This window comes from Chelonoidis abingdonii, chromosome 2 (genome assembly GCF_003597395.2).
Source record: "Chelonoidis abingdonii isolate Lonesome George chromosome 2, CheloAbing_2.0, whole genome shotgun sequence".
In the NCBI taxonomy this organism is placed as follows: Eukaryota; Metazoa; Chordata; order Testudines; family Testudinidae; genus Chelonoidis; species Chelonoidis abingdonii.
Window position 1 is genome coordinate 277,574,711 of NC_133770.1, and position 18,271 is coordinate 277,592,981.

The 18,271-nt window shown below is 40.7% G+C and overlaps 1 protein-coding gene across 2 annotated transcripts in view; it reads right to left on the reverse strand.

Moving 5' to 3' along the window:
- Positions 1-1,020: 1,020 nt before the first annotated feature.
- The window catches only part of TAF2 (TATA-box binding protein associated factor 2), a 117,673-nt gene continuing 100,422 nt past the window's right edge, over positions 1,021-18,271 (reverse strand). Inside the window, exon 26 of one of the 2 annotated variants that reach the window (XM_075063202.1) lies at positions 1,021-2,685. In XM_075063202.1, the coding sequence (XP_074919303.1) occupies positions 2,420-2,685 (266 nt within the window). In that variant the 3' untranslated portion in view covers positions 1,021-2,419. Of the gene's footprint in view, positions 2,686-4,244; positions 4,346-18,271 lie in introns of those variants that run through there. The other variant, XM_075063203.1, reaches the window with a different exon arrangement.

The window sequence follows — 18,271 nt, forward strand, 5'->3', positions numbered from 1 at the left end:
AGTCAAGCATTTTCCCGTATGGCTCAGGTAGCAGAGCCGTATGAATTAGGACAGTTTACAACTTTCAGTATCAGAACCAGAGTGTACAAAATGAACTGTATGCATTGCAGGTAACCTGTAAAATTGGTATTTACAGGAGAGAAATAATCCAACAATCAGGCATCGCACTGAAACACTACACATTCAGCTCTTAATGTTGAGGGAGAAAACTTCAAAACAGTTGAACACTGAATAGTTATAAATTACAAAATTGCAAACTCTTTGGGAGCAAGGACTATGACTTTCCATGTCTGCATACAGTGTCTAACACATTTGGGGAGCAACCACAATTTAATTTTAAAGAAGGGAAAACAAACACATAGATGTTAAGCAATTTAATCAGACTCAAACCGATAAATATGTCACAACTGGGATTAGAACCCAGGTCTACTGACCCTCAACTCTGTGCTCATACCACTAGAGTGCTGCTTCCCTTAAATGTAATCACAATCCCACAAATACCTTTCCACTTTGCGTGTCAACTCTTAACCTGTGGAAAAACCATCTGAAAAATTCTATCAAGCCACTTCAAAATCTCTCCTTCTTAATTCATGCCAGCAGAATATCAGTCGACAGTGGCTAGATGTTATGTTAAACTGTACAAATCATGCTTGTGTTACCTTGTCCTTCCTTCCCCACCTCACCTGTTTTTTCCCCTGCTGCCTGCTGTGTCATATCATTAACTAATATTATAAGATTTCTGGGGATCTGGTCTTTGCTTAGGGTTCCTCAATGCTAGTGGCAATATAAATAAACATATCCCTTTTTGTATATTGGTATTTACAACGCCAGCTCTCCAAAGCCTGTAACAGCAATATAATTTTAAAGTCTCATAAGTAAGGCCTAAAAGCAACCCACATTAAGGATTGTCTGCTTTTTCCTTCTTACCTCCTGCTTCTTGATGCACTGTTTTCCTATAGAATGCAGATAATTTGTTTCTGTTCAAAGGCACACATCAAAAATATGACAAGATCCAACAGCAGGTATTTCATATAAAAGTGTTTATTGGACAGGAGAGGTAGGGGGGAAACAGGCTGGTTTTTAAAAAAATCCTTCTTGGGCATTTTTGAACACTTTTTTCCTTGATGTAGCATCATTCATTCTCTTAGGAGTCCTTTAACAAAAACATTTGAAAATAAAATATTTAACCTAAATACAACCATTTTATAACAGAAAGCTGAATAAGATGCAAAATCCACCCAACAGTAATAAACTGGTACATGAAAATAAAAACAACAAAAAACCCTACCTCTACGTACAACTAAGGAGAAAATATAAAAAGAAGCAGTGGTTTTACTTGTATTGCCAAAAATTTAAAAAACTGAAGTTTTAAAACAAAATATTGGCTGAGTGAATTAGCATAACCAGACTGCATAAATCACCGCTAAAGACATCTGAATTCACTCAACTTTTAAAGTCTCAGACCTAGGTTAATGCAGTAATATATTTTTTCCTGTAGATTCATGAACTGACATTGTAGATACTTCCCAAGTAAATTCACTTTAACAGGAGTATATTTTTTAATGTATACAGATTTCCAAAATGTTTTTAATTTCAGCAAAAGTCATTTTTTCCAATTTCATCTTACTTAATGAAAAAACTGCCTTTGCCAAAATAATTTACAAATTTTATTGTATTTTAAAAGCCTGATTAAGGGCAAAACATGCATTAAGTTTTTCTGCTAAAATTACAGAAACATAATTGCAGAATGTGATTATATTCAAAGGGTCGTGTCCATAATAAAAATCTGCAGCTTAAAAGAAGCTTGGAACTTTAAGAGTTTAGTATCTGAAAAAGGCAAATATTCTATGTACTATTTTTAAAACTCTGACATTACACTGCAATGGTTAAAGCAAGAAATAGCTCAACTGAAGAAGATTATAGGAAAGCCTTTGTCTTCTCAGGAGGTCTATGCTTGGTTATACAATACTGTCTTGGAAACAGTGCTTCATCAGAGGTCTGGCAGTTGGCTTCTGTTTAAAACATACTTTGCCTCGTAACATTCATCAAAGGCATAAAACATAATTGAGTCTGGCAGTACACATGGACAGCATGATGTTCAGGGGGTTGCCAGTAGACATGGGGTCCTTATATAAAGAGATGTTTTCTTTGTTTAAAAGGGAAAATGAGTGGGAGCTGGGGAGAAAGAACAGGGGAAAAGAATTTGACTCAGAACCATAAAATATTTTTTTGAATCCAATTCAGTTCAACTCCTGAATATACAAATAGAATGTTTCAAATTTGCATTGTGACACAGTTTCTGAATTGCTAAGGCAATTCATGCTTTCCTATTTTCATAGAAAAAGATAGAGACTTTAGTTATATACATCCTTCTAAATGCTCTGTGAATGCTCTGGGTTGAGTTCTAGAAGTGCTCACTTCAGTCCGAAAGTGATGGAGAGCGAATGGACCGTCCGCTGGCTGGGCTGTTGGAGAAAGTGAAGGGCTCCTTCTCTTTTTCTTTGCTGTCATGTTTATGTTTATGCTTATGCTTATGTTTATGCTTTTTCTTCTTTTTCTTGTGCTCATGGTGGTGGTGGTGGTGATGATCACTGTGTTTTGAGGAATTGGATTCTTTGCTGAACACAGAGAGTGGAGTTACTGGCACTGGAAGCATGTTCAGCTCTAGTGAAGACTGTTCTTTACCTAAGACAAAGATACAATTGGAATTTCAATTTTTACATTGTGATAAATTATTAACTCATAATTTAACATCAAAAAAGCTGTTGCTGAAATATAAGCTAGTATCTACATGTCTCCCATCATATTTAGCATTCTAATACACTCTGTTAGTACACTGGTGCCATTACCTTCTGGTATTCCTAGACAAGCCTATAAGCACACTGACAGTTTCCACATGGTAGACTTAGTTCTTAGCAGTGTAGGTGGGATGTGCTACTCCTTGCTTCAAATGGTATAAATGTATCCCAGATGACAAGTGACTATACAGCTAAGGAACTGCAAACATACCAATTTCAAGACACCAATTTTCCAACATAAAAGTTCAAAAACTTGATAAAATGTATGCAGTGAACAACTAGAGTGCTCATGAAAAATTCTGGATATAACAATAGATAATGGACCACAATAATCAAACTAATGATTGGTACTATTAAGAAGTTAAATTTCCTGTATGGGCTGATGTCAAACATTAGGCTCTGTACACAAAGATGGATTTTTTTGATGCTGAACAGTGGAAATAAGCTGATTTTTCAAAATAAATTATTTAACACTCAAGCATTTCCTCTCTTCTGAATAATACAAACATTCAAAGTTTGTCATCTTAAATAAACAAAAATCCAAGTTATAATAATAGGATACAAATGTTCTTTACAAATTAGGATTTTAAGCAATACAGGAATAAGACCTCCAAGTAGATACAGGTCTGTTTCACAACACAAGTCTGTTCTATATTCTGAATTTTTCTTTTATCTGTAGCATTTTACAGAATTGGAAAAATATTGCAGATTGGTCTTCCCAGGGAACCATGATTTGCTCTCTACCCACTGCAAAGGCAAAACTCAGTGTAACTGCCTCTGTCTTGGTACTCCAGTTTTCTTAGAAGACAAAACATTTCAGGAACCAACTTGGTATTTTCTCTCAATATGAATGACAATCATAGAGAAAGACTTAAAAAAGCTCAATCTATTTAGTATATCCAAGAAAAGATTAAGAGGTGATTTGATCACCACCTATAAGTACCTACATGAGAGAAGATTACAGATAATACACTGGTTTTTAAACTAGCAGAAAAAAGCCCATAAGATCTAATGTCTGGAAGCTGAAGCTTATTGAAGCAGGCTAGGAATAAAGTGCAAATTCTTAACAGTAAGAATGGATAATTAATCATCAGAACAATTTACCCTGGGTTATGATTTGATTCTCCATTACCTAAAGACTCGAATCCTTTCTAAAAAGCATGGTCTAGCTCGACCCCTAGATACGGGCTTGATGCAGGAATTACTGGGTGAAATTAAATTGCTTATGTTATGCAGGATGTCAGATCAGATGACCACAGTGGTTCCTCTGGGCTTAAATTCTATGAATCTATGAACATTTTACAAACTTTAGTCCTGAACTCAGCAGAATAATACATACCTTACTACATCTGTTATCAAATAAAACCATTTAACATCACAATTCAAAGCAACTTTAATTTCTGATGTACTATTAACTCTATTATGGTATATACATGACATGCACACACTAAGACATTAATTGCTGACCTTAATGCATATTAGCCACATCACTTTTTACTCTACCCTGGATAGTTGCAATCCAGATCTGTAGGCCACTTGCCAGTTTACTGCAAAAATATAAGAGACTGCTTCATGACTAAACCTGTAACAATTCTTTATTTCTAATAATCTTAAATCTCTCAAAAGACCTCCCCTCTGAATCTACTTCCACGTCCTGAACCCATCCCTTTAAATTCTAGCTTCTTTTTAGGCATCTAGAACAGCATGATTTCTGCCTCCAAGCTGCAAGCATGCTGAAATACTCACTGTAGTGAACCTATAGCACAATGAAAAATGAACACGTCTGGCTCAAGATATTAGAATATACTAGAACACCAACATTATGAACAACAAATTAAATGAACCATATTTCCCAACCAGCAGGAGGTGGCAGAATCATGTAACAACAGTGGCATCCCTTCACATGTTGATGCTTTCAGTGGTTTGAAGGACAAAAAGAAAATGATGCATCATACTGCAACTTATTTACTACTGCCATTTTGAGATATTCAATTTTATAAAGTTTTTGATTTTATGAATTCCTCAGTCCCAATTAGTTCATGAAACATGGGTAAAGAAGATTACGCTTTTGTTTACATTGCCTTCAGTGCACAAATATTTTACATGCACACAATGATGTATACAAATATTTTATTTGCATGTTACACTGGCAAAGTATATCATGTATGTTAAAGGTTATTTATATGAACAATTCTATTATCACAGTACACACTAAAATAAAGAGGGTATCAGGATGAGCCCAATCTATAGACTTCAGCACCGACTAACTTGTAGGGGAGAGAGATTTTCAGATCCACGGTTTTGTTTCTGGCTCACCTTTAATACTGCATGCCGCATTTCAGAGGGCTAAATGGCACAGCATACAAAGCATCTCTGATGCCAAAGCATACTTTTGATTCTTCCAAATGTGGAAGGGGAAGGGAACAGAGTAAGTACCGGAGGTAGTATGTTAATACTGATAAGCAAATGGCAAACGTCCCCGATTGATAGGTCAGTGCTCCCCTATGAGAGACGCATGAAAGACTAGCTGAAAGGTGCAACATGGTCAGGTCTCTGTCTTATTCTTCTGAGTTTGTTTTTATTTCAAAATAGTAGGTCTCAAGCTCTTATGACTGCAAAGAAAGCCTTCAAAACATAAAGCCAGTAAAATCAATTCAGAAACAAATATCTGAGTTTGCAGAGAGCCTATCCCATAACAATAGTTCTGAAGTGTGAACTGACATTTATTTCAGTGAGTGCTAACTCAGATTTCAATACTTGAAATATCAATGTTGTCAACTATATCACTGCCATTCAGAGCACGTAAGAAAAGATCTACACCAGCATTTCCCAAAGTTTGGGTTGTGCCCTTTAGGGGCAGAGGAAGAATTAAGGACTAACCAAGGAGGAACTGAAAATGTATATATTAAGACTTATGTGCCTTTAAAACCACATGGTAGGGAACGACTGGCTTCATTTCCCAGAGAAAGGGGCTCATCTTTCAAAAGTCAAGAAAACACTACGACAAAATGACCTTCACTAAACTGATCACTGAACTGACCATCTAGGTGTTAGACTTCAAAATTAATGGCATCACTAATTTTTTCCTTCTTCAGTTGACCCCAAAACCTATATATTCATGGTTTTATCTGCCAACAACTTAAGGGAATCCCAATGATGATCATAATGCAATCATCAAAAACAACTGGGGACTATTATTACTATTGAAATAAGCGCAGATGGCACAGATTGCACCAAAACTTTGTATATTGTGATAAAAAAAATGAAATCAAGGCTGATTAGACTAGCTCAAATCCTTTCATACACTGCTCTTTAAATACATTCAAAACTGAGCCAGTTTGTGCCACAGTCCTTGAATCTGACAACATTCACTTCCTTCACGCAGCTGCTTCATTGACAACAGATGTTTTTCAAAAATTCCAACAGCATCAGCTCCCCAAAAGACATGATATTTGATACTGCCAAAGAGTGCTTTGAAGTCAATACAGGCATCATAAATGTGTCATAAGAAGCCTGCCCAGGTGATTGAAGTAAGACAGCTGTAAAATGGACCTTTGTGAGGGATTAGAAGGACTACATCGACGTTAGGCATTGACCCACCCTAGACAGAAATCAATGTTGCACAAAAAGATCACCTTTTCATCCCCAGGACTCCCTAAGATTAATGCTTACAGAAGGCCTGTATTAGCGACTTGCCAATCCGGGTGAGGAGGGCTAAATAATAATTCTTTCTAAGGTCATCAATTTTATTTCTATATTGGTCAAAGGGGAATTGCTGCAGGGAGACAATGCAATTTCTTCTCTCATGGAATAAGAATCTGAACCTATGTTTCCCACATAATAGCAAAAAACAGTAACAAGCGGGAGAGCTCATGAATTCACTTCTGAAGTGGTTACTAGCATTCTTTGAAACAAAATATACAAATTCAGAATCCACTTGGCATCTTCCTTTGTTCTGGGTGTGCAGATTCCAACATAATTATTAGCTTTTCTCTGTTCCAACTAGTTGGATAAGTGTGCAGAATTAGATGAAATTGCCAAATGAGATGAGACTTCTAGAACACCTAGTTAATCAAACAGAACGTTACAAAGACTGCAGAGATATGATGCAAGAGAAGTAGCACAGATGGGAATACAGACTTCATTTTAAACTTGAACATTTATTTTAATATGGGTAAGCTTTATTCTGATAAACTTTAATCTTTTTTCCATCAAAATGAAAACTTTCAGAAACAAGCTGTTTGACTTATGTCCTAGCTCCTCAATATAAAGATTATAAATTGTTTTGTTTGCAAAATAATTACAACATCTAGTCATAAGCTGTCCAATTTATTTTTAATTTTGCTGATGGATGAATGTTGAGGGGCTGTTAGGTTGCTAGGGTTATTTAAATCAATTTTTTACTTTGTGCTGAAATTCTGTAAACTGGTGACATAATATATCTCAAGAGACCTCAGAAAAGGCCACGTCAACTTCCTCAAAAGTAGTCTCCTGTTCTGTATTTTTATATTTTGGGGAGAACTGCAGACTTACAGCCTCTGTGCTATGTAAAAGTGAAATCTTTTTAAACTTGCTGGCCTAAGTGAGACTTTTCCCGTTTGATGTTTGCTGAAGATCATCTAAATAGCACCTGACTTTTCAGAACGCTTTGGAAGATGGCACTGGAAGGCAGAGTGAGCAATGCGCAAAAGCATAAGAATGAAGGGTGGGGCCAAGAAGCCTTCTAGGTCAATGAGCCATCTGAGAGAAGACTGACCTTCCAGAATCCTGAAACTAATCACTCACGTCATCAACAAAAAAGCTACGCCAGTCTTTGGACAGTCTCTCCCTGCACCCGAAGAAAACCCACTAACAAGAAGTGCTGTGTCAGCAATATCATTATCTGGCTCCTCAACCACAGTTCCAACTCCTATTTCATACGAGCCCAGAAAACCACAAAAGCTGAAGAGTTCATAATTCCCCTGTTTTCGTGTTCTTCCATTTTCATTCTTGTCTTTTGTTTGTATTAGCTTGGATATGTCCCAACCCTTTTATTCTATAAACTTAGGGTGTGGTTGTATGTGTGCAACTGTGTAGCATCACCCATAAAGTCCACACAAGAAAGGCACCAGAAAGAGAGTTCCCCAAGTTTCTCAATGCCATAAAACAAAGCCTCATAAAAATACTCATGAAATAAAGCATGTTTTGTCTTCAGTGGGCCCTAAGAATTTAAAGCTGGCAGCTGCGAACTGCCAAACAAGATTGGCAAACTTCTGCTTGTCAAAGAGCTCTTTTAAGGCCTGTATTGTAATTTCTCTGCACAGGAGAGGGATGAAAAGGGTTACTCATCACACAAGAATTGAAATCTAAGGAGGAAGCTTTGTAATTGACTCTGAAGTTGTGGTTCAGACATTAGATCATTCGGTTTCAGTATTTGACTGACTTAGTAAAATTCTTTAGTTGTGATTTATAACCAGACAGCCACATCCTTAGAGCCCTTCTTAGAATATTATAAGAATTACCTGTTGTATTAATTTGGTGATTGAACTAATTTGATTATTTATTTCCAAACCAATATTGATACTAATGTGGTAATTTTATCTTGATTTAATAGTTGTATTTCTTTAATTTTAGTTTAGTATTATTAACAATAGTTTAGGTTTGGTAATATGTTTTCTTGATTTTTTTATATGTTTTGTTTGTTTAATAGCTCTATTAAAATTTAGAAAAAGATAATGAGCCATATTTCTTTCAATAAGCCAAGCTGGTCCAGAGTCCTTGAGGACCTGTGTGGACATTAGTTTGTCAGTCTAAAAGCCCGACCAGTCCCCTCTAATTACCCTAGAACAATAAATCATTCTCTCAGTGAAATTAGCAGTTGCAACAGAATATGAGATCTGCACATGTCTTCCTGGCACAATGTATTTGTGACTCCCTGTAAGATCACAGATGAATGTCTTAGTCATAGTGTGACTTTTATCTAGAATGTTTACATTATTGTTATAGCAACTTTCACACACTTTCTTCTAAAGTACCTGGAAATGCAATTCTTCATGAAGGACAGAATGGCTATTAGCCCAATATACATTATGCTATTTCAGTGCTATACTGGCTCCAACAGAATCTCAAAGCCTAAAAGCCACCAGATTCGAAACAAGCATATTTTAGACAATAAAATTATCCCATGCATACTGCATACTTAGATAATATGTATTAAAGCTAGTCTACCACAATTACAGAAAATGTTTCCAGCTTAAAAAGGCTAAGCAAAAACAAGCCTCTATCAATGCTGCTATCATGTTCTGAGAAACAAGAATTACTGCATATACTTACTTGCATTGTTAAGTATGTTGGTGTAGTGCAGGTGATCCTGTCTCTCTCTAGTGGCTGATCCTTGTGACTATAACAGCATGCTATAAATTTACTCGCAGCTGACTGAGGGCTTGTCTGTCTACATGGAGTGTTAGTGCACACCAACTGGGGTGTAAGTTCTTGTGCATACCAGTGTATTGTGTGGACACTGCGAGTGTACACTAAAGTTCTCTAGTGCACCTTAACATTGTACGGGCTATACCAACATGCACTAAGGAACTGTTAGCGCATGCCAGCAGGGCACACATAAATCAGTAAGCATGCGACACGCTGGTGCCCACCCACTAGAATTTACACCCCAGTTAGTGTGCACTAACATACTGTTACGGCAAGCCCTGAGTTAATTCATTTTGCTCAAGTAGCAGGCATTTGTACTCTTGATACAGGTCCCAGGTTGAATTTCCACTGATAACCATGGTGTCTGTACATATGCAGCCATGTTATGTTGAATTTGTACATCAAACTGATCTTCAATAGATAATTTGTTACAGTGCAGAGATTTGTAGTTCTTACCACAGACTCAAGTATATTGTCATAAATGCATTATTTAAAGATATAGCTAAAGTACTTTCCTTCTATACTTTGAGACAATATTTGCTCCATTCTGTCACAAGTTTCAAATAATTCCAGCAACTTTTCATTTTCTAGCTAAATGAACCATGTTCTGAACTGTTATACTGGTGATAAACAAGAATGGGGAAAAATATAAATGAAGGTTCAAGATCACTAAATGTAACGTGGTGACTAGGTTTCTATCACACAGCCTGTAGGTAGAACTTATGTGGGCCACTGGATAGGAAAACAGTGGTTTACAAGAACAGCAGAGGGGCCATTTTTATTATTCTGAAGAAGTGAGGGAGTCAATAGAACTTATGATGTTTTTCCAACAGGGCGTGCCTTTTCTGATCATTGCTACACCTACTTAAAGTGTTGTGATGTCAGGAAAGTAACTACCAGCACATAGAAATTACTTGTTACTCAACAGATATGCTCCTTTTATGCTTTCTGAATCTCATCTGCTTATTTACTTTTTATTTTTGCAGAGTCAATGTAACTAAGAGAAACTAAACAGCATACTATTGTACATTGTGAAAAGGACGGTTAACTAAAGTTCTAATTATTATGGGTGATGATGTGCTGAGCCAGAAAAGCTGAACCCAGACTGAATGCACAGGGGGTCACATTTAGGGGAAAAAAATGTTTTACTTATAAACTTATTTACTTCAGTTTATAAGTAAAGTGAAAAAAAAATTATCTGGAATCACTGACACAAATGTGCAATCCTGTGATACAATTTTTACAGTGACTGATTTTAGAGTATGACTACACTTTAAGAGAAGTGAAATAGGAAAGTAAATAGATTCTATTTTAAGCTTGTCTGATGTAAAAGTTAATCCGACTGAAAGGACTACCTAATACAAAGGACACTTTTCTATTTCACCAAATTCATCTGTGAAATATAGTGTATTAGTCACTCTGCAGTCTTAAATGTGACATGAAGGCTGGTGTTTACATTAGAAAGAACGAGAGCAAAGTCTTGAAATTTTTGTGATCTTTTAAGACTGACGGTGGAACATTGCCACTGTTCTTGATGATTTAATAGCAAATAAAAATTCTGTTTTTCATATTAGAAATCTGATCTTGAATGACTTCAGATGCTCAGAAAAGGCTTCTGTTGAGTCTCTCAAAGCTGCTGTACTTAGGGAAGAACTATAATTAACATAACAGCAAGTTTAAAAGATAGTTCACATACTTGAATTTTCAGCATTTAATTACTTCTTGTAAGATGCATAGAAGCATTCATGGTTGAACAGCATAAAAATCATTATTGTATTCAGGGCATTTTTAACATATGTTTGAAAACATTTTCCAAGTGAAGCTGAACTATGAAAGGTGCTGTAATTAATTATAGCATTAAACACTGAAATCCTATTTTTTCACAGAATAACCAGCTGTAGTGCAAGCCTCCCTTTACTATCCTGGTTGTGGGTCTTAATCCTGACCTCATAGGGCCACCTTTATGGGTAAAAGGATGCAACAGACAGCTTGAAAACAGTAATATAATAAAGAAAATTAAATTTACATGGTTTTCTGTAAAAGACAGTAACATTGAGAAATTTGTGTTTAAGTCCAATTTATTATCCTGTGGGGAAATCAATCAAAAAGCATGCTGAATATTACTCACAAATAGATATGGCAGCATTCAAAGCCAGCACAAACTCTCTCTTTCCAGATGCTATTTACAAAGCTAGAACTGTGTTTGGCTATTCCCTAACGTTTTGTAAGAGCTGATGTCAGTCTGACCAACAGCTCTGAGAGGAGAGACTGTGTATCGACTAAGACCTCACTATTTTTTCAGGGTACCTTGGTTTGGAGATGACATAAGAGCCCTGATATCTACTAATAAGACGCTCTATTTTATCACCTCCATCAAAAGCCATTTCAACACCATCAACAGTTGAAGTATGCTTACTCTGTGCCAGTCCTGCAATAATTCAAATCATTCTGAAAGTCCCCTGAAAATCTTGGCTGTAAAGACTCATTGATATCTCCGGAAAACTGAGAAAATTGCATTTGGAAGCAATTCTATTTAGATATGGTATGTAATTTCCTTATTTGTTTATTATTTGAGCTCATCTGCCCTTATTGCTCAGCTGAACTTCATATGTCTCTGTTTGTACCAAAAAGAAGAAAAAGGTGAAGTTTTAAAAGCAAAGACTATTTTTAATAAAACTGTCCCTAGAAGTATAAATAGCAGTATAAATCAAGGAAAAGAAAACAAGAAAAAATATGCTAAGATCAAACTGTCTCAAAATACAGTACTATATGCAGTGCAGTTGTAGCTGTGTTGGTCGCACGATATTAGAGATACAAGGTGAGTTAGGTAATCCTCACCCACCTTGTGTCTCAAAATACATTGATTTTCAAAGGCTTTTAAGTGAGTTCCATGCACTTTCAGAGGCAAAGATAATGTTTGATTTCTCAGTGACCTAAGAAACGAAGTGTATTTCATCTGTGCTAAATATATAAAAAGCAGGGCTAAGTGCGTCATTCAGCACATAAATCTCAAATTAACATTTCTGTCCTTTATAGAGCTATATAAGTAATGGCCAACTGGTCCTCGTTCTACTCTGATTCAGAATACACTCATTCTGAACCTCAGCATACTTAATATGGAACAACATTAGAGCGTGGAGCTGGCTGATGGAGAGTCCCGTAAGTCCCATTTGTGAACAATTTGGCACAGTTTTGCAAAGTTTCTTGTTTATGACTTTATATCCCATAGTAAGTAAAATAATAGAAAATGAAACGCTGCAAAACATCACATAGAAGTTATAAATACTAACACTCAACAGATCAGCTTCATATGCTAATGAGTATTGGTGGTAGCTGACATGCCCCAGCATGCACCATACTTTGCAATAACAGCAGAAAAGGAGGGATGGATAATGCCAGTCTATAAAAAGGAGAATAAAGACAACCCTGGGAATTTCAGACCAGTCAGCTTAACTTCAGTAACCAGAAAGATAATGGAGCAAATAATCAAGCAAACAATTTGAAAACACCTAGAAGATAATAAGAGATAAGTAACAGTCAACATGGATTTGTCAAGATCAGATAGTGTCAAACCAACCCAATAGCCTTTTTTGACAAGATAACAAGCCTTGTGGATGGGGGGATGTGGCAGACATAGTATATTTTGACTTTAGTAAGGCTTTCGATACTGTCTCACATGATCTTCTCATAAACAAACTAGGGAAATATAACTGAGATGGAGCTACTATAAAGTGGGTGCATAACTGGTTTAAAAACTGTTCCCAGAGAGTGGTTCACGGTCAAGATGGAAGAGCATATCAGGGGTCTCACAGGGATCGGTCCAGTGTCCAGTTCTGTTCAATATCTTCATCAATGATTTAGATAATGACATAGAGCTTATACCTATAGTTTGTGGACGACACGAATGTGGGAGGCGTTGCAAGTGATTTGGAGGATAAGATTAAAATTCAAAATGATCCGGACAAACTGGAGAAATGGACTCAAGAAAATAGGATGAAATCCAATAAGGACAAATGTAAAGTACTCTACTCAGGAATCAACAATCAATTGCACCCAAATAAAATGGAAAAAGACTGCCTAGGACAAGTACTGCAGAAAGGGATCTGGGGTTTATAGTGGATCATAAGCTAATTATGAGTCAACAGCATAACACTGTTGCAAAAAAAGTAAACATGATTCTGGGATGTTGTGATGGTGTGCACTCACGTCTCGTCAAGCGCCTCCTGGCGGCCAGGTGCAAACTTGTACTCTTTCCTTTTCTTGGCACCCCCTGTTGGTCATTGCCCTCATCAGGCAGGTCTTCTATGGTTCAGCCCTCTGGCTAAGTCACCCAGTTAATATGCATAAACTAACCTCTTTTGGGGTAAAAGGTCCAACAGGGCCTGTCTCTGACCCCTTACTGGTGTTGCAGGCCTGTCTCTGGGCTCAGTTATCAGCCCCTTCTGGGCTAGCTTTAAGTCTGTCCCTGTCCTGTCACAGAGCAGTGCCACCAGGCCTTCATCCCTGCAGACTTTTTTTCCCAGCAGTTCTCACTGACCCAGCTCTCCCCTCCAGCCAGGTCACCTCTCAAGTTCAGTCCCCTTCTGGGGGGTTTCAACAAATACTTGGCTCCTCTCTAGGATCTTCAGATCTGTCCTTGACCCCTTAAAATTCTAGCCCCTTTCTTGGGCTTCTAAACAACACTTGTCCCCTATTCAGGGCTTTGGCCACTCTGCCAGTAGTTAGTGGTGGGACCTGGGCCCACCCCCACAACTCTGGGTCCCAACCCAGGGACCCCACAGTAACACCACATGCTGCTTCCTTTTGATAGTTGCTGTTGCTGCACTCCCTGGACCACTTCCCACGTAGCCCTTTCCACTTCACCCTTACCACAGGTGAAGTTCTCTGTCTGTTCCCTGATTGAGCAGGGTCTTTCCCAGGCCTCCTTGCCTGGAGAGTTTTACAGCCTTCCAGTCCTACCTAACCCTTCTGGTCCCAGCCAGTAACGCAACTGCTCAGGCCCTGCAGCTTCTTTTATCTGAGCTGCTGAGCTCTGATTGGATGCTTCCCTGCAGCTTTTGTAGGCAGGCCTGAAGGACCCACCTTTACTGCTCCTTTCCTGGGGCAGGGTGTGGTAGGACTACGAGGCCTCCAGCAGGGAGCCTCAAAGGGCCTGGTACACTCCATCACAGATGTATTAGCAGGAGTCTTGTAAGCAAAACATGAGAAAAAACAGTTAACCACCTTATAGTAACTGTTGTTCATCGAGATGTGTTGTTCATGTCCATTCCAAGCAGGTGCGTGCATACCGCATGTACACCAGCTGGAAGATTTTCCCCTAGCAGTGTCTGTAGGGTCGGCCCTGGCACCCCCTGGAGTGGCACCACTACGGCGCCCTATAAAGGGGCCCGCCGACCGTCCACCCCCTCAGTTCCTTCTTGCCGGCACTCCGACAGAGGGGCAGGAGGGTGGGTATGGGAATGGACATGAACAACACATCTCAAAGAACAACAGTTACTAAAAGGTAGGTAACCGTTTTTCCTTCTTCGAGTGGTTGTTCATGTCCATTCCAAGCAGGTGACTCACAAGCCTGAACCCAGGTGGTGGGGTCGGAGTTCACTGCTGACTGGAGTACTGCATGACTGAAGTCTGCATCATCCCTAGCCTGGTGTGTGATGGCACAGTGCAACAAGAATGTGTGGATGCAGGACCACGTGGTCATTCTACAAATCTCCTGAGTCGGGACCTGAGCCAGGAATGCCGCAGAGGAGGCCTGTGCCATAGTGGAGTGGGCTGTGACCGGAAGGACAGGGGTCTTAGCTATGCAGTAGCATTCTCGGATGCTGTCGCAATCCATGAAGAGATTCGCTGACAGAAGACTGGGAGCTCTTTCATCCTATCCGCCACTGCGATGAAGAGCTGAGTCGAGCGTCTGAACGGCTTGGTACGCTCAATGTAAAAGGCCAAGGCCCTGCGGACATCCAGGGAATGTAACCTCTGCTCCTCACTGGAAGAGTGTGGTTTCGGATAAAACACCGGCAGAAAGATATCTTGTCCCATGTGGAACTGTGAGACGACCTTGGGGAGGAAGGCCAGGTGAGGTCTAAGTTGGACCTTGTCCTTATAAAAGACAGTGTATGGGGGCTCAGATGTTAACACCCTGAGCTCCAACACCCTCCTGGCTGAGGTGATTGCCACCAGGAAGGCGGTCTTCTATGACAAGTACAACAGGGAGCATGAAGCCAGGGGCTCAAAGGGAGGTCCCGAGAGGGCAGAGAGGACCAGATTCAGGTCCCAGGCAGGAGCCAGCTGACGAACATGCGGAAATAGCCTGTCCATACCCTTGAGGAAACGCCCGACCAGCGGGTTCGCAAACAACGAGGTACCCCCCTCTCCTGGATGGCCGCCAAGTGAACACGAATTGAGGAGAGGGAGAGGCCCAGTTGTCTGAGGTGGAGCAAAAATAGTCTAGGTTAATAGGGATTGGGACCTCCAGTGGATTGTGACCTCGCTGACCCGACCATATGGAGAAGCGCTTCAATTTGGCCAGGTAGGTGGCTCTAGTTGATGGTTTCCTACTACTGAGCAGCACTAGTCTGACCTGCTGGGAGCACTGCATCTCCATCGAGTTCAGTCATGGAGCATCCAGGTTGTGAGGTGGACAGATTCCAGGTTCGGGTGGTGGAGGGAGCCCTGGTCCTGCGTGATCAGGTCCAGAAGCAGGGGCAGCATCAGGGGCGCCTGAACGGACATGTGCAGGAGTGACGCATACCAATGTTGGCGTGGCCATGCTGGAGCTATCAGGATTACCCATGTGTGGACCCTGCGGATCTTCAAAATCACCCTGTGTATCAGGGGGATTGGAGGAAAGGCGTAGAGCAGACTGACCTCCCAAGACTGGAGGAAGGCGTCCGACAGAGACCCCTGACTGCGGCCCAGAAGGGAGCAGAATCGTCGGCACTTTCTGTCTTCCCTCGAGGTGAACAGGTCTAACTGAGGAAAGCCCCAGAGCTGGAAGATTGAGAGTACCACATCCCATCAGAGGGACCACTCGTGACCCCGGAATGAGTGGCTGAGGGTGTCCGCCTGGCCGTTCTGCTCCCCCGGAACGTAGAACACCGTCAGGTGGGTAGCATTGTGGACGCAGAAATCCCACAACGCAAGGGCTTCCCTGCACAAGGGAGAGGAGCGTGCACACCCGTTTGTCGATATAAAAGACCGCCGATGTGTTGTCCGAGAAGACTGAAACACATCTGCCAGCCAGATGGGACCGGAAGGTCAAACAAGCCAGGCAAACCGCTCTTCAGCTCCCTGACATTGATATGGAACTCGAGGTCCTCTGGTGACCAGAAGCCCTGTGTCCTGAGGTTTTCCAGGTGCGCTCCCCAACCCCGATCCGAGGCATCTGTTACCAGGGAGAGGGAGGATTGAGGGGCAGCAAAGGGGACACCCATTCACACTTTCTGTGGGCTGAGTCACCACTGTAGCGAGCTTAGCACCAAGTGGGGAATGGACACCACTGAATCCAAGGGGTCCCTGGCCGGGCGGTACACTGTTGCTAATCAGGGACTGTAGCGGGCGAAGCCGGAGTCTAGCATGGTTTACCACATAGGTGCACGCCACCATGTGACCCAACAGCTGGAGGCAGATCCGTGCCGTGGTAATCGGGGCACGTTGCAGTCCGAGGATAACTCCACCAGAGATGTCCTTTGGGGCCATCTGCCTGTCCCAAGTCAGGGTAAAGGAGGAGGGTTGGGCGTGGGGCTAGCAACTCCACCCCGTAAAAAAATCATCCTGCTACAGAAACGCCAACAATAGAGACAACAGAGACTTTTACCCTGGAAAAAGAAGGGTCTTCAACTCGAAGATGCATGACGCTGGGTGGTGAAAGCCATGAGGAAGCCACTAAGCGATTACCCTTCTTGCAACCAGGAGATTACCATAGGCACATGGAACGTGAGGACCATGTACGATGTCAGGAAAGGTGGCACAGGTTGCAGCAGAGATGAGGAGCAACAACCTGATCCTATTAGGCATTAGCGAGACAAGATGGACGCAAGCTGGAAGAGACGAGTGTTGACAGGAGAGCTGTTGCTGTATTCAGGACATGAAGAGAGGATGCACCCCACACACAGGAAGTAGGCTTTATGTTGTCCAAGCAGGCGCAGAGAGCACTGATTGGTTGGGAGGCACACAGTCCCAGGATCATCACAGCATCCTTCAGAACTAAAATGAAGAGGATTAAGATGAATGTTGTTCAGTGCTACGCTCCAACTAATGACAGCGAAGAGGAGGACAAAGATTATTTTTACAACAGACTCCAGAAATATTAGAGATTCTCCAGACAAAGACATCATCATCCTTATGGGAGACTTTAATGCCAAAATTGGATCTGACAACACAGGATACGAACAAGTCATGGGGACCCATGCTCTGGGAGAGATGAGTGAGAATGGAGAGAGATTTGTGGATCTGTGTGCACTTAACAACCTGGTCATAGGAGGTAGCATCTTTCCTCATAAGCGGATCCACAAGAGTACCTGGGTGTCACCAGCAGGCACGACAGAAAATCAGATCACCACGTCTGCATTAGCAAGAAGTTCAGAAGATCCTTGCAGGACGTTAGAGTTAGAAGAGGAGCAGACGCAGCGTCCGACCATCACTTAGTGGTGGCCAGATTGAAGCTGAAGCTGAAGAAGAACTGGATAGATGCGTCAGACAGAAGAGTGAAGTACAACGTCAGCCTTCTGAAGGACCATAAGACCAAGGAAGATTTTGGACTGACGCTGAAGAATAAGTTTTCAGTATTACAGGATCGGTCTGAGGAAAAGGAAGACAGTGTACTAAACAGATGGCAGAAAGTGAGACACACACTTAGGTCAGTATGCCAGGAAGTGCTTTGGAATTAAGAAACACACCAGCAGAAAGAGTGGATCACAGCAGAGACCTTGACCAAGATAGAGACAGAAAGACGAAGAAGAAGGCAGCAGTCAACAACAGCAGGACTAGAGCAGCAAAGGCCAAAGCTCAAAAAGAGTATGCTGAAGCCCACAGAGTAGTGAAGAGGAATATTAGGAAAGACAAGA